Source organism: Cyanistes caeruleus, unplaced genomic scaffold (genome assembly GCF_971803275.1).
Source record: "Cyanistes caeruleus unplaced genomic scaffold, bCyaCae1.hap1.1 HAP1_SCAFFOLD_438, whole genome shotgun sequence".
Taxonomy (NCBI): Eukaryota; Metazoa; Chordata; class Aves; order Passeriformes; family Paridae; genus Cyanistes; species Cyanistes caeruleus.
In genome coordinates, this window is record NW_028256168.1 from 1 (window position 1) to 26,255 (window position 26,255).

The 26,255-nt window shown below is 47.6% G+C and overlaps 1 protein-coding gene and 1 long non-coding RNA gene across 6 annotated transcripts; both read left to right on the forward strand.

Annotated features, from left to right (window-relative positions):
* Window positions 1-536: 536 nt before the first annotated feature.
* Window positions 537-6,772, forward strand: LOC147645379 (uncharacterized). Its single transcript, XR_015282387.1, has 3 exons — window positions 537-625; window positions 2,613-2,733; window positions 5,362-6,772. It is a non-coding gene; the product is annotated as an uncharacterized LOC147645379 (long non-coding RNA).
* A 6,269-nt stretch (window positions 6,773-13,041) lies between these two features.
* Window positions 13,042-26,231, forward strand: LOC111940411 (homer scaffold protein 3). Of its 5 annotated transcripts, none has more exons than XM_086874682.1 (8): window positions 13,045-13,340; window positions 14,822-14,926; window positions 19,635-19,779; window positions 21,763-21,919; window positions 23,126-23,257; window positions 23,936-24,043; window positions 25,269-25,390; window positions 25,992-26,230. In XM_086874682.1, the coding sequence occupies exons 3-8, from the start codon at window positions 19,766-19,768 to the stop codon at window positions 26,185-26,187; spliced, it is 729 nt and encodes a 242-aa protein (XP_086730808.1). In that variant the 5' UTR covers window positions 13,045-13,340; window positions 14,822-14,926; window positions 19,635-19,765; the 3' UTR covers window positions 26,188-26,230. The 5 variants fall into 5 exon arrangements, with proteins under 5 accessions (XP_086730809.1, XP_086730808.1, XP_086730805.1 ...); XM_086874679.1 differs by lacking the exon at window positions 14,822-14,926 and adding an exon at window positions 18,099-18,198; XM_086874681.1 differs by lacking the exon at window positions 13,045-13,340 and adding an exon at window positions 13,508-13,833.
* Window positions 26,232-26,255: the final 24 nt, after the last annotated feature.

Below are 26,255 nucleotides of genomic sequence, written 5' to 3' on the forward strand. Positions count from 1 at the left end.
TTCAAAAGTGGGAAATTCCTTTAAAAATCTCCTTAAAAAGTAGGAAATTCCTTTTAAAAAACCCTTTAAAATTCCTTAAAAAACAAAAAAGGAAATTCCTTTAAAAATTTCTTATAAAGAGGGAAATTCCTTTAAAAAAACTCCTTAAAAAGGAGGAAATTCCTTTAAAAAAAACCCTTTAAAATTTCTTAAAAAAAAAAAGGAAATTCCATTAAAAATCTCCTTAAAAAGTGGGAAATTCCTTTTAAAAAACCCTTTAAAATCCCTTAAAAAACAAAAAAATAAATTCCTTAAAAAACTTCTTATAAAGATGGAAATTCCTTTAAAAAAAACTCCTTAAAAAGTGGGAAATTCCTTTAAAAATCTCCTTTAAAAACCAAAAATTTAAGGAAAAAAATCCAATTTTCACCCCCCAGACCTCTGATTCCCCCCCCCGTTTCCCCAGCCCCGCTCCCTCCCTGAGGAATTCCCGGATTTTATTCCCGCAGAAGCCGAAGGATCTGGAATTCTCGCAGAAGAAGCTGAGCCCCAGGAACGTGGGGTTCCAGATGTTGCAGAGGATGGGCTGGCAGGAGGGGCACGGGCTGGGCTCCAGGGGCCGGGGAATCCGCGAGCCCGTGCACGTGTAAGGACCCCCGGGAACGGGGGGGATAGCGGGGGAATGAGGGGGTTACATGGGGGGATAAAGGGGTTTAAATGGGGGGATAGAGGGGTTTTTATTGGGGGGATAGAGGGGTTTTTATTGGGGGGATATAGGGGTTTAAATGGGGGGATAGAGGGGTTTTTATTGGGGGATTATAGGGGTTTTTATTGGGGGATTATAGGGGTTTAAATGGGGGGATAAAGGGGTTTAAATGGGGGGATATAGGGGTTTAAATGGGGGGATAAAGGGGTTTAAATGGGGGGATAAAGGGGTTTAAATGGGGGGATATAGGGGTTTAAATGGGGGGATAAAGGGGTTTTAATGGGGGGATAGAGGGGTTTTTATTGGGGGATTATAGGAGTTTAAATGGGGGAATAAAGGGGTTTTAATGGGGAGATATAGGGGTTTAAATGGGGGGATAGAGGGGTTTAAATGGGGGGATAGAGGGGTTTTTATTGGGGGGATAACACGTTTTTATTGGGGGATTATAGGGGTTTTTATTGGGGGATTATAGGGATTTAAATGGGGGAATAAAGGGGTTTTTATTGGGGGGATAGAAGGGTTTTTATTGGGGGGATAACAGGTTTTTATTGGGGGATTATAGGGGTTTTTATTGGGGTATATAGGGGTTTTTATTGGGGGATTATAGGGGTTTTTATTGGGGGATTATAGGGGTTTAAATGGGGGGATAAAGGGGTTTTTAATGGGGAGATATAGGGGTTTTTATTGGGGGGATAACAGATTTTTGTTGGGGGATTATAGGGGTTTAAATGGGGGGATAAAGGGGTTTTTATTGGGATAGAGGGGTTTTTATTGGGGGGATAACAGGTTTTTATTGGGGGATTATAGGGGTTTTTATTGGGGGATTATAGGGGTTTAAATGGGGGGATAAAGGGGTTTTTAATGGGGGGATAGAGGGGTTTTTATTGGGGGGATAACAAGTTTTTATTGGGGGATTATAGGGGTTTTTATTGGGGTATATAGGGGTTTTTATTTGGGATATATAAGGGTTTTTATTGGGGGATTATAGGGGTTTTTATTGGGATATATAGGGCTTTTATTGGGGATATATAAGGGTTTTTATTGGGGGATATAGGGGTTTTAGTAGGGGAAATAACAGGTTTTTATTGGGGGGTATAGGGGTTTTTAATGGGGAAAATAAAAGGGGTTAATGGGGGATTATAGGGGTTTTAATGGGGGAAATAAGGGGTTTTTGTTGTGGGATATATAGGGATTTTTATTGGGATATATAGGGGTTTAAATGGGGGGATAAAGGGGTTTTAATGGGGAGATATAGGGGGTTTTATTGGGATATATAGGAATTTTTATTGGGGAAATAACAGGTTTTTATTGGGGGATATAGGGATTTTTAATGAGGAAAATAAAAGGGGTTAATGGGGGAAATAAGGGGTTTTTAATGGGGAATAAAGGGGTTTTTAATGGGGGGATATAGAGGTTTTTATTTGGAATATATAGGGGTTTTTATTGGGGGAATAAAGGGGTTTTAGTAGGGGAAATAAGGGGTTTTTATTTGGGATATATAGGGGTTTTAATGGGGGAATAAAGGGGTTTTAGTAGGGAGTTTAATGGGGAAAATAAAGGATTTTAATATGGGAAAATAAGAGGTTTTAATGGGGGAAAATAAAAGATTTTGTCAGGAGAAATAAAGATTTTAATAAGGAAAAATAGAAGTTTTTATTAGGAGAAAACAAAAGGTTTTAATAGGGAAACCAGAAAACCAAACCTAAACTTAAAACCCCTTCCAAAATTTCCTCTCCCACCTGATTTTCCCCCCCTCCAAAATCCCATTTTCCAGCTGGGAATTCACCTTTTAATGGGAAAAATTGGGGCAAAATTAAAAATAATTCACTTTACCAGGCACCAAATGATGCAAAATTCATGAAAAAAAAAAAATAAATCAGATTTTTGGCATTTCAGGGTGTTCTAATTATTAAATTTTCCTCCCCAGGGGTGCAACTTCTGCTGGGGAAGGTTTGGGAGTGGCAGGGGAAGAAAATCAAGAAGATGCTTTTGATATTTTCCGGCAGAGAATGATCCAAATGTACCGACAGAAAAGGGCAAATAAATAGGTAAGTGCCAAAATCAGGCTGCAAAATTCCATTTCACCTCAAAAATCTGAATTTTCCCGGGGATTTTTTGGAAGTTCTTGTGTTTTCTGAGCATCCAGAGGTGCCCTGGAGGTGCTGAGTGACCCCAAAATCTGAATTTCCCCCAAATTTTTATTGATTTTGAGATGAGTGACCCCAAAAATCTGAATTTTCCCCAAGTTTTTATTGATTTTGAGACTCTGGAGGTGCTGAGTGACCCCAAAATCTGAATTTTCCCCCAAATTTTCTTGATTTTGAGACTCTGGAGGTGCTGAGTGACCCCAAAATCTGAATTTTCCCCCAAGTTTTTATTGATTTTGAGATGAGTGACCCCAAAATCTGAATTTTCCCCAAGTTTTTATTGATTTTGAGATGAGTGACCCCAAAAATCTGAATTTTCCCCAAGTTTTTATTGATTTTGAGACTCTGGAGGTGCTGAGTGACCCCAAAATCTGAATTTCCCCCAAGTTTTTCTGTTTTTTGACCCCATTTGCTGCTCCTCAATCTCAGGGGGTGAAACTCCAGGAAAATGGATTTAATTCAGATTTTTACTTTTAATTCAGATGTTTAATTCAGATATTTAATTCAAATTTTTAATTGAATTTCAAGTTTTAATCCAATCTTGAGCCTCAGGAGCCTTTCCTGGTGCCCAACCTCCCTCACAGCACCTTTGGTATTCCTGAAATTCTGATTTTCTGCTCTCAACCTCCCCTAAATATCACTTTGGACCTGATTTTTCAGGCCAAATTCACCAATATTTAGAAACAAAAAACATTTATTGAGCGCTTTGCCCCTGCTGGAAGTTCACAACATTCTTTGTTTCTTTCTGCTTTCTTATATTTTCTGCTTCTTTATCTGGATTTTCTCCCTCTTTTTCTCCCTATTTCTCTGTCTTTTCCCACTTTTTTATCTCTTTCTCTTTTTTTTCTCTTTTTTTTTTTTTTCCTTTTTAAATCCTGTTTTCCTCTTCTCCTTTTTCTCTCTTTCCTTCTCCTTTCTCCCTTTTTTCTCTTTTTTCTTCCCCCCCTTTTCCCCTTTTCTTTTTCTCTTTCTCCCCCTTTCTCCTCTTTTTCTTTCCCCTTTTTCCCCATTTTCCCCCCTTTTCCCCCCTTTTCCCCTTTTCTCTTTTTCTCCTCTTTTTCTCCTCTTTTTCTCCTCTTTTTCTCCCCTTTTTCTCCCCTTTTTCTCCCCTTTTTCTCTTTTTTCTCCTCCCTTTTTCTCCTCTTTTTTTCTCATTTGTACTTTTTCCCCCCTTCCCCACCCTTTTCTCCCCATTTTCCCCCCCTTTTTTCCCCTTTCCCCCCATTTTCCCCCCATTTTCCCCCATTTTCCCCCTTTTTTCCCCTTTTTTCCCCTTTCTCCCCCTTTTCTCCCCTTTTTCTCTTTTTCTCCCCTTTTTCTCTTTTTCTCCCCTTTTTCTCCCCTTTTTCTTCTCATTTTGTACTTTTTTCCCCCCTCCCCCACCCTTTCCCCCCATTTTCCCCCCTTTTTTCCCCATTTTCCCCCTTTTTCCCCCTTTTCCCCCCTTTTTTCCCCTTTTCCCCCCTTTTCTCCTCTTTTTCTCCTCTTTTTCTCCCCTTTTTCTCCCTTTTCTTCTCATTTTGTACTTTTTTCCCCCTTCCCCACCCTTTTCTCCCCCTTTCCCCCCCCTTTTTTCCCCTTTTCCCCATTTTCCCCCTTTTTTCCCCCTTTTTTCCCCTTTTCCCCCCTTTTCTCCTCTTTTTCTCCCCTTTTTCTCCTCTTTTTCTCCTCTTTTCCTCCTATTTTTCCTCCTTTTTCTCCTTTTTTTCCTCCTCTTTTTCTCCTCTTTTTCTTCTCATTTTGTACTTTTTTCCCCCCTTCCCCACCCTTTTCTCCCCTTTTCCCCCCTTTTCCCCCCTTTCTCCCCATTTTCCCCCTTTTTTCCCCATTTTCCCCCTTTTTTCCCCTTTTCCCCCCTTTTTCTCCTTTTTCTCCTCTTTTCCTCCTATTTTTCCTCCTTTTCCTCCTCTTTTTCTCCCCTTTTTCTCCTCTTTTTCTCCTCTTTTCCTCCTATTTTTCCTCCTTTTTCTCCTTTTTTTCCTCCTCCTTTTCTCCTCTTTTTCTCCTCTTTTTCTTTTCATTTTGTACTTTTTTCCCCCCTTCCCCACCATTTTCCCCCCATTTCCCCCCTTTTTCCCCATTTTTCCCCCTTTTTTCCCCTTTTCCCCCCTTTTCTCCTCTTTTTCTCCTCTTTCACTCCTTTTTTTCCTCCTCCTTTTCTCCTCTTTTTCTCCCCTTTTTCTTCTCATTTTGTACTTTTTTCCCCCCTTCCCCACCCTTTTCTCCCCTTTTTCCCTCTTTTTCCCCATTTTCCCCCCTTTTCCCCCTTTTTTCCCCATTCTCCCCCTTTTTTCCCCTTTCTCTCCTCTTTCTCTCCTCTTTCTCTCCTCTTTTTCTCCCCTTTTTCTTTTCATTTTGTACTTTTTTCCCCCCTTCCCCACCCTTTTCTCCCCTTTTCTCCCCTTTTCCCCCCATTTTCTCCCCATTTTCCCCCCATTTTCCCCCTTTTTCCCCATTTTCCCTTTTTTTCCCCTTTTCCCCCCATATTTCCCCCCTTTTCCCCCTTTTCTCTCTCTCCCTCCTCTCCAGCTCTCTTCCATGAAGACCCCCAGCTCGGCTGCCCATTCCCCTCCCTCCCGTGGTGTCTCTGCTGCTTTTGGTCGGATTTTCCTCGGCTCCACCCGGAATTCCCTCCTTTCCCTGCAGGAGCAGCAACTTCCCATCCCAAGAGCAGAACAAAAACGAACAAAAACGAACAAAAATGAACATTTTCCCCCCATTTTAGTGCGAGTAGAAACCTCCAACCTCAGCGTAGCCGCATTTCTGGTTCCTGTGACGTTTCCATTCCTTATTTTTCCACTTGTGATTTTGGCCATTTGTACGAGATATGCATTTATTTTCCAATTTTCCTTAAATTAAATAAATTTTTTTTGGTTGTTTTTTGGGATTCCTGTGACCACACAGCAGGATTTTTGGGGTCCAAAACCAAAAAAATCTGGTTTTTGGGATGGGATTCCTCACCAAAATTCAGAATTAACGCCCGTGCTTAGCCTGGCTCTGATCCTTTCTCCAACCAAGGATCTGCTGCAATCCCCATTTTTTTTTGCCAAAATTCACATTTCAAGGATCAATTTTTGGGGTAAATCTTCAAATCTCCTGCAATTTTTCATTTTCTCCACCTGAGGGAAGGGAGCTCCTTTTCTGTGCTCTCATAAACCACTCCTGATTTTCCTTTAAATGCACCAAAAACCTGGGGCTTTTTCCTATTTTTCCCCTCATTTGTATTTTTTTCCCCTTTTTTTTCTTTTTTAATGCACCAAAAATGTGCATTTCCCTTTTTTTTGCACCAAAAATGTGCATTTCCCCTTTTTTTTGCACCAAAAATGTGCATTTTCCTTTTTTTTTGCACCAAAAATGTGCATTTTCCTTTTTTTTGCACTAAAAATGTGCATTTCCCCTTTTTTTTGCACCAAAAATGTGCATTTCCCCTTTTTTTTGTACCAAAAATGTGCATTTCCCCTTTTTTTTGCACCAAAAATGTGCATTTTCCCTTTTTTTTGCACCAAAAATGTGCATTTTCCCTTTTTTAATGCACCAAAAATGTGCATTTTCCCTTTTTTTTGCACCAAAAATGTGCATTTCCCTTTTTTTGCACCAAAAATGTGCATTTTCCTTTTTTTTGCACCAAAAATGTGCATTTTTCCCTTTTTTTTGCACCAAAAATGTGCATTTTTTCCTTTTTTTTGCACCAAAAATGTGCATTTTTTCCTTTTTCTTTTCCTTTTTCAATGCAACAAAAACCTGGTGCATTTTTCCCTTTTTTTCTCATTTTTCAGTGCACCAGAAATGTCCATTTTTCCTTTTTTTTTCCTTTTTTAACTCACCAAACTGCTTGTTTTTGGTGCATCAAATCCACCCCCACAACACCTCTGTGCCCCAGAGCTCCCCTTTCACCCCCAGGAACAAATTTTAATTTTATTTTCAATTTTTTTTAATTTAACCCTCCCTGGTTTCCTCTTGCCTTTAAATCCAAATTATTTTGAGGGTTTTTTTTTTTATTTTTTTGGTGTGAAATAATTTTTTCCTATTTATTTTGGGATTTTTTTTTGGTTTTTGGGTAGTTTTTTATGTATTTTGGGTTTATTTTAATTTTTTACAAGACCCTGCAGCGTGAAGATTTATTTATTTCCCAAAATCAATATAAAATATATTTTTTTTTTCCTTCTTGACATCCCACTCTGCTTTCAATCCCAAATAAAAACTGGTTTTATCTTTTATTTTTTATTTTATTTCTGATTTTTGACCCCATTTGCTGCTCCTCAAGCTCAGGGAGGGGGAGAAAGCTCCAGAAAAATGGATTTAATTCAGATTTAAAGAAAAAAACCCCAAATATTTCAAAATATTTCAGATTTCAAAAACTCAAATATTTTCCTTTTGGATTCTTTCCTACCCAACATTTTCTAAATTAAAAAAAAAATAAAAAAAATAAAAAAAATAAAATTAAATTTAAATTAAATTTAAAATTTATTTAAAATAAATTAAAATTAATTAAAAATTAAATTGAAAATTAAATTGAAAATAAATTGAAAATTAAATTGAAAATAAATTGAAAATTAATTGAAAATTATATTGAAAATTAATTGAAAATAAATTGAAAATTAAATTTAAAATAAATTGAAAATTAATTGAAAATTATTGAAAATTAAATTGAAAATTAAATTGAAAATAAATTGAAAATTAAATTGAAAATAAATTTAAAATTAATTGAAAATTAAATTGAAAATAAATTGAAAATTAAATTGAAAATTAAATTTAAAATAATAAATTTAAAATTAAATTTAAAATACATTTAAAATAAATTTAGAATTAATTTAAAATTAAATTTAAAATTCATTTAAAATAAATTTAAAATTAAATTTAAATCAAAATCTTTAAAATCCCCTTTTCAATCCTGCATATCTCCCTGAGTGGCCAATCACAACCCCAGATTTGAGCAATAAAACACCCGAAAAATCAGAATATGCTCAAAAAAACCCCGAATTTTAATGCTCAAAATTTTGGGGGGGGGAAAAACATCCCAGTTTTGTTGGTTTATGATTTTTTTGGGGTGAATTTTGTGGCGTGGGAGCCTTGGCTGGATGCAGCAGGGCCGGGAAGTGTTTGCGTTCTCCGTGGGCAATAAAATTCTGGCTGTTTAAGGAATTGTGGCGTTCCCTGAGGATTTCTGGGGTCGGGAGGGACTCAGAGCCCGGCCGGGAACGATTTCCTGCCCCGGGGATCCTGGGGATCCTGGGGATCCTGGGGCTGCCACGGCTGCCCTGGGAATCCCTTCCCAAATTCCCCTTTCCCAGTTTAAACCCATTCCCTGTGTCCTGGGATTCCATCCCAAATCCCAAATTCCCTCTCCAGCCCTCCCGGAGCTCTGAGGTTTCCCTGGAGCTTCTCCCACTTTCCTTGGACACTTCCAGGGATGGAGCTTCCCTGGGAATTCCAGCCCATTCCCTCCCAGGCAGGAATTCCTTCCCAAATCCCACCCAAATTCCCCATTTCCCAGTTTGAACCCATTCCCTGTGTCCTGGAATTCCATCCCAAATCCCAAATCCCTCTCCAGCTCTCCTGGAGCTCTGAGGTTTCCCTGGAGCTTCATTTTTCCCACTTGGGCACTTCCAGGGATGGAGCTTCCCTGGGAATTCCATCCCATTCCCTCCCAGCCAGGAATTCCTTCCCAGATTCCCCATTCCCAGTTTAAACCCATTCCCTGTGTCCTGGGATCCCATCCCTCATCCCAAATCCCTCTCCAGCTCTTCTGGAGCTCTCCAAGGTTTCCCTGGAGCTTCTCTTTTCCCACCTGGGCACTTCCAGGGATGGAGCCTCCCTGGGAATTCCAGCCCATTCCCTCCCAGCCAGGAATTCCTTCCCAAAATCTCATTTTCCATTCCCTGTGTCCTGGGATTCCATCCCAAATCCCAAATTCCCTCTCCAGCCCTCCCAGAGCTCTGAGGTTTCCCTGGAGCTTCTCCCACTTTCCTCGGACACTTCCAGGGATGGAGCCTCCCTGGAAATTCCATCCCCAATTCCCTCCCAGCCAGGAATCCCTTCCCAAATCCCACCCAAATTCCCATTTTCCAATTTAAACCCCTTCCCTGTGTCCTGGAATCCCATCCCAAATCCCAAATCCCTCTCCAGCTCTCCTGGAGCTCTCCAAGGTTTCCCTGGAGCTTCTCTTTTCCCACTTGGGCACTTCCAGGGATGGAGCCTCCCTGGGAATTCCAGCCCATTCCCTCCCAGCCAGGAATTCCTTCCCAAAATCTCATTTTCCATTCCCTGTGTCCTGGGATTCCATCCCAAATCCCAAATTCCCTCTCCAGCCCTCCCAGAGCTCTCCAAGGTTTCCCTGGAACTTCTCCCACTTTCCTTGGGCACTTCCAGGGATGGAGCTTCCCTGGGAATTCCATCCCATTCCCTCCCAGCCAGGAATTCCTTCCCAGATTCCCCATTCCCAGTTTAAACCCATTCCCTGTGTCCTGGAATCCCATCCCAGATCCCAAATTCCCTCTCCAGCCCTCCCGGAGCTCTGAGGTTTCCCTGGAGCTTCTCCCACTTTCCTTGGGCACTTCCAGGGATGGAGCTTCCCTGGGAATTCCATTCCCACCCTCCCAGGCAGGAATCCCTTCCCAAATCCCTTCCCAAATTCCCATTTTCCAATTTAAAACCATTCCCTGTGTCCTGGAATTCCATCCCAATCCCAAATCCCTCTCCAGCTCTCCCGGAGCTCTCCAAGGTTTCCCTGGAGCTTCTCTTTTCCCACTTGGGCACTTCCAGTGATGGAGCTTCCCTGGGAATTCCATTCCCACCCTCCCAGCCAGGAATTCCTTCCCAAATCCCACCCAAATTCCCCTTTCCCAGTTTGAACCCATTCCCTGTGTCCTGGGATCCCATCCCAATCCCAAATCCCTCTCCAGCTCTCCCGGAGCTCTCCAAGGTTTCCCTGGAGCTTCTCTTTTCCCACTTTCCCACGTGAGCTTCCCTGGGAATTCCCTCCCATTCCCTTCCCCAAATCCCAGCTGGGTCAGATGAAATTTCCCCCGTTGGACACTAAAGTTTCCCTTCCCAGCTTCCCACATCCGAGCGGGTTCCACACCGGAATTTAATTTAAAATTTCCAAATCCGGGGATTCAGGGATTGTTGGGAATGGATTGGAAACTCCTCACAATTCCCCTTCCACCCTGGGTTTCCTTAAAACCAAAGAGAAAAATCCCTGGATTTCCTCTCACCCTCATTTTTCCCATCGCTTCGCATCTCCTGCAAATCCCAAATCCCAAATCCCTCATTCCCCCCATCCTAGAACAGGGAAAAAAAAACCCCAAACCCACCCAGAAATGTCCCCAGCCGCCGCTTCCCAACCAAAATTCCTCCTTTTTTCCACCCAGGACCACAAATTCCTTCCCAAAACGGACCCAGATCCACTTTTACGGAACTCTGGCCTTGCCCAATTAAACAAATTAATCCTAAAAATTAAAAAGCAGCTAAAAATACCCCAAATTCTGCTCTTTCACCTTCGGATTTTCTGTTTTAGGCAGCTCATTAAATCCTCCCCGTGCCCCCCGAGGCCGCTGCTAGCCTGGTTTTTACCAGAGGTGAAATTTTTGTCCCGTTTTTCTCCTCCTTTTCCTTTTATTTATCCTCTCCAAACTATTTTCTTTCTCCACATCTCCCCAAAAAATTCCGTAAATCAACTTAAAAATTGAATTTATTCCTGAGGTGAGGGCTCAGAGGAGCTGAAAGTCCAGCGGTTTTTTCTGAGTTAAAAACTCATTTTCAAATGCATTTCCCTTTTTTTTTTTTTCCTTGGAAAATAAAAAGTTCCCAGGAAAATCCTGGGGAAAAAAAACCCCTTTTTTTCCTGATTTTTTTCCCAATTTTTTACGATTCCATGGAAGCAGAAATCTTCCTGGAAATGGATTTTCCCTTGTGGAATTCCGTGGCAAGGCAGCTGCTTCCAGCTTGAACGGGAATATTGGGAATATTTGGGAAATCAGGATATTTCCTCTCCCTGGAAACACCTCTGGATGGAGGATTTCCTTCCCAAAATCCCGGAATTTCGGTTGGGAAGCACCTCTGGAATCACCGAGCCCGAGCTTTTCCCTCCCAGGACCGAAAAATTCCCTTCCCAGCCTCGGGATTTTGTGTTTCCTCCCCAAAAGTCACAGGAGGGAGGTCAAGGGCTGGTCCTGATCCATGGGGATCCTCCAGTTCCCAGATCCTGGATCCTCCAATTCCTGAATCCTGGATCCTCCAATTCCTGAATCCTGGGATCCTCCAATTCCTGAATCCTGGATCCCTCCTGGATCCTCCAGTTCCCAGATCCTGGGATCCTCCAGTTCCCAGATCCTGGATCCCTCCTGGATCCTCCAATTCCTGAATCCTGGGATCCTCCAATTCCTGAATCCTGGATCCTCCAATTCCTGAATCCTGGATCCCTCCTGGATCCTCCAATTCCTGAATCCTGGATCCTCCAGTTCCCAGATCCTGGGATCCTCCAATTCCTGAATCCTGGATCCCTCCTGGATCCTCCAGTTCCCAGATCCTGGGATCCTCCAGTTCCCAGATCCTGGATCCTCCAGTTCCCAGATCCTGGGATCCTCCAGTTCCCAGATCCTGGATCCTCCAATTCCTGAATCCTGGATCCCTCCTGGATCCTCCAATTCCCAGATCCTGGATCCTCCAATTCCCAGATCCTGGATCCTCCAATTCCCAGATCCTGGGATCCTCCAGTTCCCAGATCCTGGGATCCTCCAGTTCCCAGATCCTGGATCCCTCCTGGATCCTCCAATTCCCAGATCCTGGATCCTCCAGTTCCCAGAGGGAATTGGATTAACCCTATCCAATTCCCAGATCCAGGATCCCTCTAATTCTTGGATCCTGGATCCCTCCAGGATCCTCCAACTCCCAGATCCTGGATCCTCCAATTCCTGAATCCTGGATCCTCCAATTCCTGAATCCTGGATCCCTCCTGGATCCTGCAATTCCCAGGATCCTCCAGGCACAATTCCAGAACTCCAGACACAATTCCAGACACAATTCCAGAACTCTGGACACAATTCCAGACACAATTCCAGAACTCCAGACACAATTCCAGATGGAGTTTAGAGCTGGGAGCTGATGCTGAGCAGGATTTGGGAACCAGAAAAGGGAAAACCCCAAGGATCCAACGGCAGAGCAGGACCTGGAAAGTTAAAAAGGGAAAATCTGAAGGAGCCGGCGGGCAGCGCTCATGGGTGCCAGCCCCGCGGTGTCACCCGGTGCCAGCAGATGTCACCCGGTGTCACCCGGTGTCACCCGGTGCCACCGAGCCCCGCGGCCCCCGGCAGGTGGTGCTGCCGGCACCGGGAATAAAGTCGGGAGAGGAGCAGCGGCCGGAGGTGAGCGGGATGGGGCGGCTGGAGCGGGCAGGGAGCGGCCGGGGATAACAAAGAGCTCCGGGAGCCGCGGGGAGCGGAGCGGGGAGCGCCGGGGAGGGGAGCGGGGAGCGGCCGGGGAGGGGAGCGGGGAGCGGCCGGGGAGGGGAGCGGGGAGCGCCGGGACACAGCCGGGACACAGCCGGGGCCGCTCCCGGAGCCCATCCCGGGGCTCCTCCCGATCCCGGGGCCGATCCCGATCCCGGGGCTGATTCCCGTTGCTGATCCCGGTGCCGCTCCCGGTGCCGCTCCCGATCCCGGAGCCTCTCCCGATTCCCGTGCCCATCCCGGTACCACCCCCAGAGCCTCTCCCCATCCCGGAGCCGCTCCCAGAGCCGATCCCGGCGCCGATCCCAATCCCGGAGCCGCTCCCGGTACCGCTCCCGATCCCGATACCGCTCCCATTCCCGGTACCGCTCCCGGTACCGCTCCCACTCCCGGTACCGCTCCCATTCCCGGTACCGCTCCCTCTCCCGCTCCCTCTCCCGGTACCGCTCCCTCTCCCGGTACCGCTCCCTCTCCCGGTACCGCTCCCGGTACCGCTCCCACTCCCGGTACCGCTCCCGGTACCGCTCCCGGTACCGCTCCCATTCCCGGTACCGCTCCCTCTCCCGGTACCGCTCCCGGTACCGATCCCGGTACCGCTCCCTCTCCCGGTACCGCTCCCTCTCCCGGTACCGCTCCCGGTACCGCTGCCGCTCCCGGAGCCGCTCCCTCTCCCGGTACCGCTCCCGGAGCCGCTCCCTCTCCCGGTACCGCTCCCACTCCCGGTACCGCTCCCGGAGCCGCTCCCATTCCCGGTACCGCTCCCGGAGCCGCTCCCATTCCCGGTACCGCTCCCTCTCCCGGTACCGCTCCCGGAGCCGCTCCCACTCCCGGTACCGCTCCCGGAGCCGCTCCCATTCCCGGTACCGCTCCCTCTCCCGGTACCGCTGCCGGTTCTCGCCCCGCGGAGCAGCAGCAGCAGCAGCAGCAGCAGCGGCTTCACAGTGAAATTCCGGAGGAAATTTCAAGAGCATCCGGATCCGGAGAAGGAGAGAGAGAAAGAGGAAGGGGCAGAAGGAGCCGGAGGCGAGCGCGGATCGCGGAGCGGCTCCCGCCGGGGATGGGGTGAGAGCCGCCGCTCCTCTCCCCGCGCTGCTTTTTGCTCCCTCACAGAAAGCACTGAAAGGGTTAAACCGCTCCGTTTGGGGGTTTATTTCCCGTGGAAAGTTTAGATTTGTTTTTATTTTATTTTATTTTTTTTTTATTATTTTTTTTTTTGGGGTGGGGGGGATTGGGAGTGGCCGCGAGTTCTTGGAGTGAATTCGCGTTCGAGGCTTTCAAACACAAATTTGGGAGGATTGGAGCAGCTCAAACTTTGCCAGGAGTTAAAAATTCAGGATTTTATTGGGCTTGTTGCGTTCTGTAAAATGGGATCCGTTTGCTTTTCTGGCTGGATGAACTCCGGGGTGATTTGTGGGGAGTTTTTCCAAGGGTGCTTTTCCCAAGGCTGTTTTCCAGAGGTTTTTCCAAGGGTGGAATAATGGTTTGGGACACGGAAAGATGGAAACAGGAGTTTAATTATTCCCAGCCTCAAACTTTTAGGAGCTGAAGCGTTGCTGTGAGTTCCCTGTGCAATCCAGGCTGTTTTTTTGAGGAGGGGGCTGTGGAGCTGGAGGAATCCTGTCAGATAATTCCCTTCAAAACTTGGCTTTTGGCAGGGCAAAGAGGGGCTAAATAACATTTATTTGAATTTAATTTATGTCTTTAAAATTTATTTATTTATTTATTTATTTATTTATTTATCTATTTATTTATTTATCTATTTATTTATTTATCTATTTATTTATTTATTTATTTATTTATTTATTTTATTTATATATTTTATCGTTTTTCAAATTTAATAATAAATTTATTCTTTGTTTATTTTATTATTTATTTCAAATTTAATCATCCCTTCATTTATTCTTTATTATCTATTTCAAATTCAGCCATACATTTATTTGTCCTTTATTCACTTCGCTGTTTGTTTCAAGTTTAACAATCCCTTTATTTATCCTTTATTTTGTTATTTATTTCAAAATTTAATAATTCCTTTATTTATTTCATTATTATTCCTTTAAAATTAATTAATTAATTAATTAATTAATCTTTTAGTTTTTTATTATTTCTTTAAAATTTAATAATTTATTTCTTCTTTATTTATTTAATTATTTATTTCAACATTTAATAATTCCTTTATTTATTTCATTATTGTTTCTTTAAAATTTAATTAATTAATTAATTAATCCTTTATTTATTTTATTATTTCTTTAAAATGTAATAATTTATTTCTTCTTTATTTCAATATTTCATAATCCATTTATTCATCCTTTATGTTATTATTTACTTCAAAATCAATACCAACACATTCATTATTTACTTATTTACTATTTAATTAAAAATTCAACAATCCGTTTATTTATTTTACTTATTTCTTTCATTATTTCTTTAAAACCCTTGGGGGTTTTTTTTAATATAAAAAATCCCGTTTACCCCCTCTTTTTTTTTTTTTTTTTTTTTTTTTATTTAATATTCTTTTTTTAAATTTTTCCTTTTGGATTACCTAGATAAAGAGATCAGACACAGATTGGGGAGGCAGAAAAAGCAGAATTGAGGAGTGGCAGCAGCGTGAGGCTGACAGGAACCCTTTGAAGAGGATGTGCCTGATCCAGGTTCAATCTCCTCTTTTCCTGGCGCTTTTCCCTCTGATCTGCTGGAAAAATAAAAAAACTTCCAGAGCTGCCAGGAGAGGTTTAACAAGGCCAAAACTCGGGATTGAGATCCCTCAATCCCTGGGATTCCTTCCCGGAGTTTCCAGCCCTTGGAAAACGTTGGGATGAGGAGTCAGCCTGTAATTATCACTGGCAGAGAGGCAAAAACCACATTGTTCCACCCCAAAATTCATTTAATTCCATTGTTCCACCCCAAAATTCATTTAATTCCATCGTTCCACCCCAAAATTCATTTAATTCCATCGTTCCACCCCAAAAATTCCTAATTTAATTCCATTATTCCACCCAAAAATTCCTAATTTAATTCCATTATTCCACCCAAAAATTCCTAATTTAATTCCATTGTCCCACCCCAAAATTCATTTAATTCCATTGTTCCACCCAAAAATTCCTAATTTAATTCCATTGTTCCACCCCAAAATTCATTTAATTCCATTGTTCCACCCAAAATTTAATTTAATTCCATTATTCCACCCAAAAATTCCTAATTTAATTCCATTGTCCCACCCCAAAATTCATTTAATTCCATTATTCCACCCAAAAATTCCTAATTTAATTCCATTGTCCCACCCCAAAATTCATTTAATTCCATTGTTCCACCCCAAAATTTAATTTAATTCCATCGTTCCACCCCAAAAAAAATTTTTAATTTAATTTTTATTTGAACTTTGAATTACTGCAGAACCTCCCAGTGGTGTTGGTGTCCCGTGTGTTTGGAATTCCGGGCTCTCCCTGGACCCCCCGGCCGAGCCCCCCCCTCTCTCCGGGGGATTTTGGGGGTTCCTGGCTCGGGGAGAGCCCGGCCGGGCTCCAGGCAGGGCTCAGCTGAGTCAGCGTGGCCAGCAGCCAGGGCTGGGGATCATTTCTGTCCTGGGAACGCTCAGCTCTGTCCTGGACTCAATTCTGTCCTGAGCTCACTCAATTCTGTCCTGAATTCACTCAATTCTGTCCTGAATTCACTCAATTCTGTCCTGAGCTCACTCAGTTCTGTCCTGAATTCACTCAATTCTGTCCTGAATTCACTCATTTCTGTCCTGAATTCACTCAATTCTGTCCTGAATTCACTCAATTCTGTCCTGAATTCACTCATTTCTGTCCTGAATTCACTCAATTCTGTCCTGAATTCACTCAATTCTGTCCTGAATTCACTCAATTCTGTCCTAAACTCACTCAATTCTGTCCCTCTCACTCATTTCTGCCCCACTCCCATTCAGGATGGACAGGGACACAGGGACGGGGTCAGGATGGACAGGGGGACAGGGTCAGGATGGACAGGGACACATGGATGGGGTCAGGATGGACACAGGGACGGGGTCAGGATGGACAGGGGGACAGGGTCAGGATGGACACAGGGATGGGGTCAGGATGGACACAGGGATGGGGTCAGGATGGACACAGGGATGGGATCTGGATGGACACAGGGACGGGGTCAGGATGGACACATGGACAGGATTCCTGAATGGACACAGGGATGGGATCTGGATGGACAGACGGACGGGGTGTGGATGGACAGGGGGACAGGGTGTGGATGGACAGACGGACGGGGTGTGGATGGACAGACGGACGGGGTGTGGATGGACAGAGCTGCTTTGGGGTGCCTTTCCCAGCCCCTCTGGGTGTCCCTGCAGGAGGAGCTGCCTCATCCCACCCCTGGATTATCCGGGCAGACCCGGCTCAGCAGAGCCAGGCTTTGCAAGGCCGGCCCGGGCGAGCACAGATGGCCCAGCCAGGGCTGCCTTTGGTCCTGGCACCTCTCGTGGGCTGCTGCTGCTGCTGCCACCTGTCCCTGCTGTCCCCACGCGCTGTCCCCGAGCTCCTGGGTCACCCTGAGCCCACCTGGCAGGTCCCTGAGAGCCGCGGGGACAGGTGAGGGTTTGTCCTGGTGACACTGAGGGACACAAATAAAGGTTTAGGATTTGCTGTAGTGGCAGTGAAAGGCACAAATAAAGGTTTAGGATTTGTTCTGGTGGCAGAGAGGGCACAAATAAAGGTTTGGGATTTGTTCTGGTGGCATTGAAGGGCACAAATAAAGGTTTGGGATTTGTTCTGGTGGCAGAGAGGGCACAAATAAAGGTTTGGGATTTGTTCTGGTGGCAGAGAGGGCACAAATAAAGGTTTAGGATTTGTTCTGGTGGCATTGAAGGGCACAAATAAAGGTTTGGGATTTGTTCTGGTGGCAGAGAGGGCACAAATAAAGGTTTAGGGTTTGTCCTGGTGGGACAGGCAGATTTCCTGAGGAAATCAGTTTGGGGCTGAGGAGAGGGAGCTCGTGTGAGGAGCAAGGTGGAAACGAGTGTGGAGGTTCCACAGCCTCTCCTGGAGCCCCCTGGGTCCTCCCGGGCAGGAGCAAACTGGAATCGATTGAGCCATTCCCTGAGTCCTCCCAAACATTTCATGGATCCCTGGATCCTCCCCAGACATTCCCTGGATCCCTGGATCCTCCCCAAACATTCCCTGGATCACTGGATCCTCCCTAAACATTCCCTAGGTCCTCCCCAAACATTCCCTGAGACCTTTCCTGGATCCCCGTGACCCCAACCATTCCCTGGATCCTCCCTAAACATTCCCTGGATCCCTGGATCCTCCCCAGACTTTCCCTGGATCACTGGATCCTCCCTAAACATTCCCTGGATCCCCCCAAACATTCCCTGTGACCATTCCTGGATCCCTGTGACCCCAAACATTCCCTGGATCCCTGGATCCTCCCAGACATTCCCTGGATCACTGGATCCTCCCCAGACATTCCCTGGATCACTGGATCCTCTCCAAACATTCCCTGGATCACTGGATCCTCCCCAGACATTCCCTGGATCACTGGATCCTCCCCAGACATTCCCTGGATCACTGGATCCTCCCCAAACATTCCCTGTGACCATTCCTGGATCCCTGTGACCCCAAACATTCCCTGGATCCCCTGATGGGAGCTGCAGCAGCTCCCAGTTCCTCATTTCTTTACCCTTCAGATAAAAAGCTGAACTTTCCAGCTCAGCCCGTGCTAAAAATCACCATTTAACCCCTTCATTTCCCAGCCCTCCCTCCATCCCGGGGCTCTCCAGCCGGGAAAATCCGTCTGGAGCCGTGGGATGTTGAGCTTTGCCCTTCCCCCTGCCAGGGATGGGAGCTGGATCCCTTCCAGCTGCCATCAGCACCCGGCCAGATCTTTGTCCTTTGGCTCTCCTTAATGCCCTGCCAAGGCCAGCCCTGGGGGAAATGTGAGTTTCATTTATTTACTTATTTATTATTATTTATTTCTCTTTTTTTCTTTCTAATTCGCTCATTTATTTACGTTTATTTACTCGCTGTTGCCGGGGCTGGGCGGGAAAAGAAGCGTCGGCATTCCAGGGATCCTGAAATTCAGAGCTGGAATCCCGGAGCTGTTTTTGGAAAGGTTTTTATTTTGAATTTGTTTTGGGCAGCAGCAGCTTGGCCTGGGCGCTCCTGAGGAGCTCCTGGAGCAGCTCCTGTCCCTCTGTCCTCCCCCGCCAGGACAAACTGCCCAAAGGATTCCAGCGGAGACGGTGGGAAAGTTCTTCCCTGGGAGGGGAGGGAATTCCCAGAGCAGCTGTGGCTGCTCCTGGATCCCTGGAAATTTGGGATCCCTGGAAGTTTGGGATCCCTGGAAGTTTGGGATCTCTGGTGGTTTGGGATCTCTGGTGATTTGGAATCCCTGGAGGTTTGGGATCTCTGGAAGTTTGGGATCTCTGGAAATTTGGGATCCCTGGTGATTTGGAATCCCTGGTGGTTTGGGATCCCTGGAAGTTTGGGATCTCTGGAAATTTGGGATCTCTGGAAGTTTGGGATCCCTGGAAGTTTGGGATCCCTGGTGATTTGGGATCCCTGGAAATTTGGGATCTCTGGAAATTTGGGATCCCTGGAGGTTTGGGATCTCTGGAAGTTTGGGATCTCTGGTGGTTTGGGATATTATATTAATATAATTAATATAATTAATATAGCTAATATATATATATATATATATATATATATATATATATATATATATATAATGTATCTATATATCTCACCTCTAACATGAACCTACTCTCTGTCAGTTTGGAACCATTCCTGGATATCCCATGGATGGACAGGGACACAGGGACAGGACCCATGGAAGGACAGGGACACAGGGACAGGACTCCATGGATGGACAGGGATACAAGGACAGGATTCCTGGACACCCCATGGAAGGACAGGGACAGAAGGACAGGACTCCTGCACAGACAGGGACACAGGGACAGCACTCCTGCACGGACAGGGACACAGGGATGGGATCCTGGACACCTCATGGATGGACAGGGACAGAAGGACAGGACTCCTGCACGGACAGGGACACAGGGAGAGCACTCCTGCACGGACAGGGACACAGGGAGAGCACTCCTGCACGGACAGGAGCCCAGCAGCAGCTGCTGTGCCCAAGGAATGCTCTCCCAGGAGGGTTTTCCACACCACATGGGCTGGAAGCTCTGGAGCCTCCCCGGCTCCTCCGTGGCCGTGTCCCGAGAGCCGCTGCCAGCGGGATCAGCTCCAGCAGCACGGCTCAACCCCGCTCCAGCCAGCAGGAATCACCTCAAACCAGGATCCCCGGGAATATCGGGGGCACTGAAGGTGCCTGGCTGTGTGGGGAGTAACAAATGGACTTTTCCATCGGCAGGGAATGAATCCCTGTGAATTCCAGCAGGAAGGAGCCCCAGAGGAGCTGAGGGAGCCCTGAGGAGGAGCTGCTGGAGGAGGGGACACCCCAATAGCTGCCCGGGCCTGTGGCCTCCTGCCCTTTACTAACAAATGTCAACAGCTCGGTAAAGTCCTGCCTTCCTTCTTTCCAAAACCAGGATTTGGGGTTTTGGGGGCGGAAAAGTCCGGTTTTCCCCCGTGTGTGTCAAAGATCCGCGTGAAAAGGGAGGAATTCGGGTCCTGTTCCAAAAAAAACCCAGCAGGGAGGATGTGGAACAGGCTGGGAGGGAAATCAAATATTCCCTGGAAGGTTTGGGGTGGAAAGCGCCAGGTGCCTTGGGATTGATGGGGACAGGCTGTGCACGGCAGCTGGGAGCGCTTGGAATGGCGAGGAAGCGCCAGGAGTCTGGATTTGGGGAAGCTCCACAAAGCAGGATGGCGCCTGGGCCTTGCAGCTGCCAAAATTCCCTAAAATTTCCCTGGATTTGGGTGCGGAGCGCAGCCGGGGTTTGAGGAATCCCCCGAGCCCCGGTGCAGCCGGGCTGTTGTGTCATGGAAAACATTCCCGCAGCGCTCCGGTTACATCCTGATCCCCGAGCTGCTCCGCTCAGCTCGGATATTCCTGGCTCCAAACCCCGCTGGGCTCGGGGCTGCAGCAGCTGCGCCTGCGGGAGGGGCAGAGTTTCCCTGGATTCGGGAGCGGGGGGAGTTTGCTCGAATCCCGGGATGAGCAGGATGTGCTTCCAGGATGAGTCAGGGCAGGAAGAGCTGTGCCGAGGGGAAGGAGCTTTGTGTGCTCAGTTCCTGCGTCCGTCTGTCTGTCTGTCCATCTGTGAATCCATCCGTGAATTCATCCATCCATCCATGGATCCATCCATGAATCCATCCGTGAATCCATCTGTGAATTCATCCATGAATCCATCCATGAATCCATGAATCCATCCATGAATCCATCCATGAATCCATCCATGAATCCATCCGTGAATCCATCTGTGAATTCATCCATCCATCCGTGAATCCATCCATGAATCCATCCATGAATCCATGAATCCATCCATGAATCCATCCATGAATCCATGAATCCATCCGTGAATTCATCCATCCATACATGGATCCATCCATGAATTCATCCATGAATCCATCCATGGATCCATACATGAATCCATGAATCCATGAATCCATCCATGAATCCATCCATGAATCCATGAATCCATAAATCCCTCCATGAATCCATCCGTGAATCCATCCATGAATCCATCCGTGAATTCATCCATCCATCCATGGATCCATACATGAATCCATGAATCCATGAATCCATCCGTGAATCCATCCGTGAATCCATCCATGGATCCATCCATGAATCCATCCATGAATCCATCCATGAATACATCCATGAATCCATCCATGAATCCCTCCATGAATCCATCCATGAATTCATCCATGAATCTGTGAATCCATCCATAAATCCATCCATGAATCCATCCGTGAATTCATCCATCCATCCATGAATCCATCCATGGATCCATGAATCCATCCATGAATTCATGAATCCATCCATCATCCATCCCTCAATCCCTGAATCCATCCCTCCATCCCTGCCCCACGGCCGTGCCGTGAGGATCCCACCAGCCCTACCCCAAAAACGAGCTTTCTGTGCCCATTTCTGTGCCCATTTCTGTGCCCATTTCTGTGCCCATTTCTGTGCCCCTCCTTGTCCCCCACGTCACGTCCCAAGGGCGCAGCAGAGCCCGATCCCCAGGGGAAGGTGCAAACTGGGTGAAACTGGGCTGGAATTCCCTGGTTTTGTGCCAGGGGGATTTTCCAGGATGAGCGAGGAGCGAGAGCCGCTGTCACCTCAAACAGGGGACACAACTTTCCCTCTGCTCAGCCAAAGGATGACTCCAGCTTCTCCCCCGGCTTCTAAAATCGGGATTTGGAGGATTTAGGGATGTGGGGAGCTCTGGGAGAGGGAATTTTTCCCCCTCAGGAAGGTCTGGCTGGGATTTGGGAGGGGCAGGAGACGCATCCAGGATAAGGGGAAGAAGGAAATCCCCGCATTTCCCTTTTCCCTGCCCTCACATCCCTCTTTTCCCGTCCCCACCCCGCAGGGAGCAGCCGATTTTCAGCACCAGGGCTCACGTTTTCCAGATCGACCCCGCCACCAAACGGAACTGGATCCCGGCCAGCAAACACGCCCTGACCGTCTCCTACTTCTACGATGCCACGCGCAGCGTCTACAGGATCATCAGCGTGGGGGGAACCAAGGTGGGCCGCGCGCCCCGCTGCCACCAGCCTGGGGATTCACACCGGAAAAATGATTTTGTCTCCCAAAAAAATGATTTTGTCTCCCAAAAAAATGATTTTGTCCCCCAAAAAATGATTTTGTCTCCCAAAAAAATGATTTTGTCCCCCCCAAAAATGATTTTGTCCCCCCCAAAAATGATTTTGTCTCCCCAAAAAATGATTTTGTCCCCCCCAAAAATGATTTTGTCCCCCAAAAAATGATTTTGTCTCCCAAAAAAATGATTTTGTCCCCCCCAAAAATGATTTTGTCCCCCCCAAAAATGATTTTGTCCCCCAAAAAATGATTTTGTCCCCACAAAAAAATGATTTGATCCCCTGATTGATCTCATGAATCCCTGATGATCCCCTGACCCCCTGATTGATTCCCTGATCCCCTGATTGATCCCCTGACCCCCTGATTGATCCCCTGACCCCCTGATTGATCCCCTGACCCTCTGATTGATCCTCTGATCCCCTGATTGATCCCCTGACCCCCGATTGATCCCCTGACCCCCTGATTGGTCCCCTGATTGATCCCCTGACCCCCTGATTGATCCCCTGATTGATCACCTGACCCCCTGACTGATCCCCTGATTGATCCCCTGACCCCCTGATTGATCCCCTGACCCCCTGATTGGTCCCCTGATTGATCCCCTGTCCCCCTGATTGATCCCCTGACCCCCTGATTGATCCCCTGACCCCCTGAGTGATCACCTGAATCCCCTGATTGATCCCCTGATCCCCTGATTGATCCCCTGATTGATCCCCTGACCCCCTGATTGATCCCCTGATTGATCCCCTGACCCCCTGATTGATCCCCTGATTGATCACCTGACCCCCTGAGTGATCCCCTGACCCCCTGATTGGTCACCTGACCCCCTGATTGGTCCCCTGATTGATCCCCTGTCCCCCTGATTGATCCCCTGACCCCCTGATTGATCCCCTGACCCCCTGAGTGATCACCTGAATCCCCTGATTGATCCCCTGATCCCCTGATTGATCCCCTGATTGATCCCCTGACCCCCTGAGTGATCCCCTGATTGATCCCCTGACCCCCTGACTGATCCCCTGATTGATCCCCTGACCCCCTGATTGATCCCCTGACCCCCTGATTGGTCCCCTGATTGATCCCCTGACCCCCTGATTGATTCCCTGATTGATCCCCTGACCCCCTGCCTCTCCCCACAGGCCATCATCAACAGCACCATCACCCCCAACATGACCTTCACCAAAACATCCCAGAAATTCGGGCAGTGGGCCGACAGCCGAGCCAACACCGTCTACGGGCTGGGCTTCGCCTCGGAGCAGCACCTGTCACAGGTGAGCACACCTGAGCACACCTGGGCACACCTGAGCACACCTGAGCACACCTGAGCACACCTGAGCACACCGGAGCACACCTGAGCACACCTGAGCACACCTGAGCACACGTGAGCACACCTGAGCACACGTGAGCACATGTGAGCACACCTGAGCACACGTGAGCACACCTGAGCACACCTGAGCACATGTGAGCACACCTGAGCACACCTGAGCACACCTGAGCACACGTGAGCACACCTGAGCACACGTGAGCACACCTGAGCACACCTGAGCACACGTGAGCACACCTGAGCACACCGGAGCACACCGGAGCACACCTGAGCACACCTGAGCACACCTGAGCACACCGGAGCACACCTGAGCACACCTGGGGGAGCCCAGGCTCGCCACAAACCCCTCAGGGACCGCCTGGAACACAATTAATGCTGCAAAAAGACCCAAAACAGCTTTAAAATTGTGTCACAGAGCGCTCTGAGCATCACCACTCCAGCTGAGGCTGCAGGCCCTGGCTCTGGCCCCCAGATTTAGGGGTTGTTCCCTCTGTTTTGTTGCTTAAGAAAAATTAAAATTAATTTTTTTAAAAAATTGAAGAGTTCTGAGCGGAGCTGCAGGCACCAGCTCTGCTCTCTGCCCGCTCCAGCTCAGCCCCGCAGTGACTTTGCCCTTCCCCTCCAGTTTGCAGAGAAATTCCAGGAGGTGAAGGAAGCAGCTCGTCTGGCCAGGGAGAAATCCCAGGATAAAACAGAGCTGACCAATCCTGCCCTGAACATCACATCCCACCAGGTAACGCAGCTCTTCCCTCTCCTCCAGAAGCTTTTAGGGTCGATCCCCGCCCGTCCAGCAGCCCCAGGGTGTGTCCTGGGGAGAGTGCAGGAGTCAGAGCAGAGCATCTTCCACTCATCCCGGTTTCACACCCAAAGAGGAAACTCCTGCCCCTTCCTGACTCCGTTTCCCAAGCGTCAGGAGCCGTGGAGGAGGATAAACTGTAGAGGCTGGGGCTGTTTCTTCTCCCACACCTTTGGGAAATGGGTGCCACCGTCCCCTGAGTGATGACAGAAAAAAGGGAAATGACAGAAAAAAGGGAAAATTAAAAAAAAAAAAAGGGAAACGACAGAAAAAAGGGACAAAAAGCTCCGCCGTTTTCTGCTGGTGTCTGAACTCAGCTGAGCTGAAGCCAGGGCTGGCAGCTCTGTGTTTGTTAAATCTTCCTGCTGCTCTGAGGAACAGCAGGAAAATCCCCACAGGAATTCAGCAAAGCCTGGCCTGAAAAGGCCACTGGGAGCCACGGGGACTCGTGTGACAGGCTGTGACACCGGTGGCATTTCCCTGCGGAGCTGAGGGCTGGAGAGCTCCGTGTCCAGGGGTGGGAGCTGTGAGGCCACAGCTCTGGGATCTGCTGTTCCCTGATCTGGGATCTGTTCCCTCCTGCTCTGGGATCTGTTCCCTGCTCTGGGATCTGTTCCCTGCTCTGGGATCTGTTCCCTGATCTAGGATCTGTTCCCTGATCTAGGATCTGTTCCCTGATCTGGGATCTGTTCCCTCCTGCTCTGGGATCTGTTCCCTCCTGCTCTGGGATCTGTTCCCTGCTCTGGGATCTGTTCCCTGATCTGGGATCTGTTCCCTGATCTAGGATCTGTTCCCTGATCTGGGATCTGTTCCCTGATCTAGGATCTGTTCCCTGATCTGGGATCTGTCCCTGCTCTGCTGGGATCACTGCCCCAGCCCGCTGTGGGGACAGGGACAGGGACAGGGACAGGGAGGAGTGGCACTGCTGGCACTGCACCGACCTCCCTGCCCAAAAGAAAGCTCCCAGAGCCACCCCTGTGGCTGAGGGTCCCTGTCCCCTGTGTCCCCTGTGTTCCCTGTGTCCCTGTGTCCCCTCTGTCCCCTTGCCAAACCCACTCTCCCCAAGCTGGGACCCCCCCGGGCTGACCCCGCAGGGCCAGCCTGGCTTTGTGGCCACAAGCCCTGTCCCCACTGGAGGTGACCACCCCTCCTTCACCCCCAGGTTCTTCCCAGCCCCATCATCAGCTCCAATGGGCCGGGAGAGGATAAATTGTTCCGGAGCCAGAGCGCGGACGTGGAGATAAGCACGGAGAAGGAGAGGCTGAAGAAGATGCTCTCGGAGGGGTGAGGCTGCTCCTGACTCCCAAACCCTCTCCTCTGGCAGGATTTGTCATCCCAAATCATCCTGACCCCTTCTGCTCTTTTAATTCTCCTGAGTAAAGCCCCACAGCCGCTGCTCAGACCCTCCAGGGGATCCATTTCCCCCTTTTTTCCCAGCGGGAAGTTATTCCAGCTTGGAAATTCTGCAGCGTGGGAAGGAGGATGCCCCGTGCCAGTTATCTCCGGATCAGTGGTTCGTGATACCAGGGGATGTTCACACTTTTCCAGCTGGCCCAGGGTTGTGTTTGTGTTAATTCCCCTGGTGATTCCAGCAAAATCCCTGCTGCTTCCTCTCTTTGTCTCTTCAAAAGGCTTCGGGGCTGGATTCTGCCCTGTGGCTCCTCTCGAGCTCCCAGCTGAATGCTTGGAGTATTTTTAAATCAGGAGCAAAGCGTCCTTTGCTGCCTTCTCCTGAGCCCGGCCTTCAGCCAAGGCAAGCTCTGCTCTAATGTGGTGCAGTGGGAGGCCGAGTTCTTCATCCTCTATATATATAATATATGATATAAAACCAATAGTAAGCACTGGGAATGGGGTTGCTCTGAAGCTCTCCTGCTCTGTCCCCCAGCTCCGTGAGCGAGGTGCAGTGGGAGGCCGAGTTCTTCATCCTCTGGATATATGATATATATTATATAAAACCAATAATAATCACTGGGAATGGGGTTGCTCTTCCTGAATCTCCCCTGCTCTGTCCCCAGCTCCGTGAGCGAGGTGCAGTGGGAGGCCGAGCTCTTCAGTCTCTGTATATATTATATATGATATAAAACCAATAATAATCACTGGGAATGGGGTTGATCTGAGTCTCTCCCATTCTGTCCCCAGTTCTGTGAGC

Bases quoted from the DNA above. Each gene is read 5' to 3' on its own strand.
- LOC111940411 (XM_086874682.1), top strand. The intron at 23,258-23,935 runs GTGAGCACACCT...CTTCCCCTCCAG, and splicing joins CGGAGCAGCACCTGTCACAG to TTTGCAGAGAAATTCCAGGA. The intron at 25,391-25,991 runs GTGAGGCTGCTC...TCTGTCCCCCAG, and splicing joins AAGAAGATGCTCTCGGAGGG to CTCCGTGAGCGAGGTGCAGT.